The sequence below is a fragment of the Myotis davidii genome, unplaced genomic scaffold (assembly GCF_000327345.1).
Source record: "Myotis davidii unplaced genomic scaffold, ASM32734v1 scaffold4, whole genome shotgun sequence".
In the NCBI taxonomy this organism is placed as follows: domain Eukaryota; kingdom Metazoa; phylum Chordata; class Mammalia; order Chiroptera; family Vespertilionidae; genus Myotis; species Myotis davidii.
In genome coordinates this window covers 389,278-391,322 of record NW_006294707.1, presented here as the reverse complement: position 1 = coordinate 391,322, position 2,045 = coordinate 389,278, and the positions used below count along the sequence as shown (strand labels likewise).

Below are 2,045 nucleotides of genomic sequence, written 5' to 3'. Positions count from 1 at the left end.
GCAACCTCGCAGCCCTCCGTGGGCAGGATGGCAGTTGGCCAGGAAGGATGCAGGTGTCAGCTGCCGGCAGCCAGTGTCCACAGAAGCCGGGCACAGGCAGGGCCAGGGGCGGGGCCAGGAGCCTCTGAAAGTCTCCCTTGGGCGGGGGGCACGCGTCCCCCCAGCTGAGGTCCTGCTCTCAAACCTGCGTCTGGACTCTCCACTCCACCCAGCCCGGGATGCTTCACGCCCGGGCCTGCTCCTCTGCCTGTCCCCGGGGCCAGTGGGATTGGAGGGCAGGGCGCCGGCTGGGGTTTGGCGCCGGGAGGCCCTGAGCCCCCCATGAGCCCGTGTCCTTCCCGCCCACCGCAGACTGCCTCTTCAAGGTGTGCCCCATGAACCGCTACTCGGCCCAGAAGCAGTACTGGAAGGCCAAGCAGACCAAGCAGGACAAGGAGAAGATCTCCGACGTGGTGCTGCTGCAGAAGCTGCAGGTGTGTGCGCAGGTGTGCGCTGTGTGCGTGTGTGCACCGTGTGCGCGCAGGTGTGCGCCGTGTGTGTGCAGGTGTGTGCGTCAGCACGCAGGGCCACTGCTCTCCAGAGCCGACAGGCCCCAGTGCGCAGGTGTGAGCCTTGTGTGCGCAGGTGTGCGCCGTGTGTGCGTCAGCACGCAGGGCTACTGCTCTCCAGAGCCGACGGGTCCCGTGGGGAGTCCAGTGGTTTTAAAACCCCATATGCAGAGGTTGGCGTTCGCTGCTGTGGAGGTGAGGTGCGGGGAGAAGTGTCCTCCAGCAGCCCGCTCGGCTGCATGACCCCTTGGTGCCCCTTGGAAGAAGGTGCACGGCCCTATGCCAGGACACATGGCTCAGTGAGCGGAGGGTGGGCTGGGGTTCAGCTCCCACCAGCCCTTCAGCTGGACCCCACGGTGCCGTGAACAACCCGCCCAGCTGCCCACGGGGTTCCCACTGGCTCCGGGAACCGCATTTGAGAACTAGTCGTAACTTCTCCCTTGTTTTGTAGAGTTGGGGCCTGGGCCCTGAGAGGGGGCCGGGCTGTCTGTGGTCACTCTGTGGTTTGCCGTGGGGCCTGGACACGGACGGTGCACGGTGCGAGGCCTGGTGGTGGCTCGTGGCCTCTCGGGGGCAGTGGCCAGTTCACATCCTGGGCTGTCCCCTGTGGACAGCTCGGGGCCGGGGCCTGGCCGGCCGTGCAGGGGAGAGCTGGGGGCTTGTCTGGGCCAGGCCTGTCTGCAGCCCGCTTCCAGCCCGCCCTTGGCCCTGGTGCCCCACCCCACGCAGGCCTTGCCTCTCTGAGTCCCTTGCTCTGAGGGGGGTGTGTGGGGTGGGGGAAGGGTGGCCCCACCCCAGCTGTGAACTGGGCTGGGGAGGGGCTGAGCTCTGTTATAAATACCCCATCGCTCTTGCTCAGCTGGGGGCGCTCACAGGCTTCCTCCCTGTCGGACCCAGGCCAGGGCTGACGGGGATCTGGCCTGGGCGTGGGCCCTCACATGTGCACTGACACACACTCAGAGCCACATGTGTCGCACAGCCACGCTGTAGGCCTGTGAGGCATGTGCACACAGTAAGGCTCCCCAGCAGCCACCCTCCCCCCAGCCTCAGTCAGGGGACCTGGGTAATGGGACTAAAGAGTGGAAGGGGCAGAGGGGCCAGGCTTTCAGGGAGTGCCAGTCTGATGGAGGGGGAGGAGCCTGCCCTCAGGCAGCTTCCAGTTCAATGCGACAGGAGTGTCCCAGAGGCTGTCCTCCACGGGATGCAAACCAATCCCCCAGGACCAGGTGGACCCATCAGCAGTGGATGTGGCAGTCAGGGAAGGCTCCCTGGAGGCGGTGGGCCGGGAGCACACACAGTTTTGGGAGGAAGGGCCACAGAGGGGTGGGGAGGAGGAGGAGGCAGGGGCACCAAGCACACCGGCCAGCGTTTGGGCTGGGGCAGGGGCCCGGTTGGGGCATGGGAGTCTGGTGAGATGGGGTAGTGAGGCTCAGCTTAGGTGTCTGCCAGGGTGTGTGGGCATCGGGGGCTCACAGGCTGGCTGGCATGCCCCCTCCG

General features: G+C 66.6%; 1 protein-coding gene across 1 annotated transcript in view; it reads left to right on the top strand.

The window, feature by feature from the left end:
* Window positions 1-2,045, top strand: part of ITPR3 (inositol 1,4,5-trisphosphate receptor type 3) — a 120,267-nt gene that overhangs the window by 10,868 nt on the left and 107,354 nt on the right. The window contains 1 exon segment of the mRNA XM_015567459.1: window positions 352-473. Coding sequence (XP_015422945.1) covers window positions 352-473 — 122 coding nt within the window.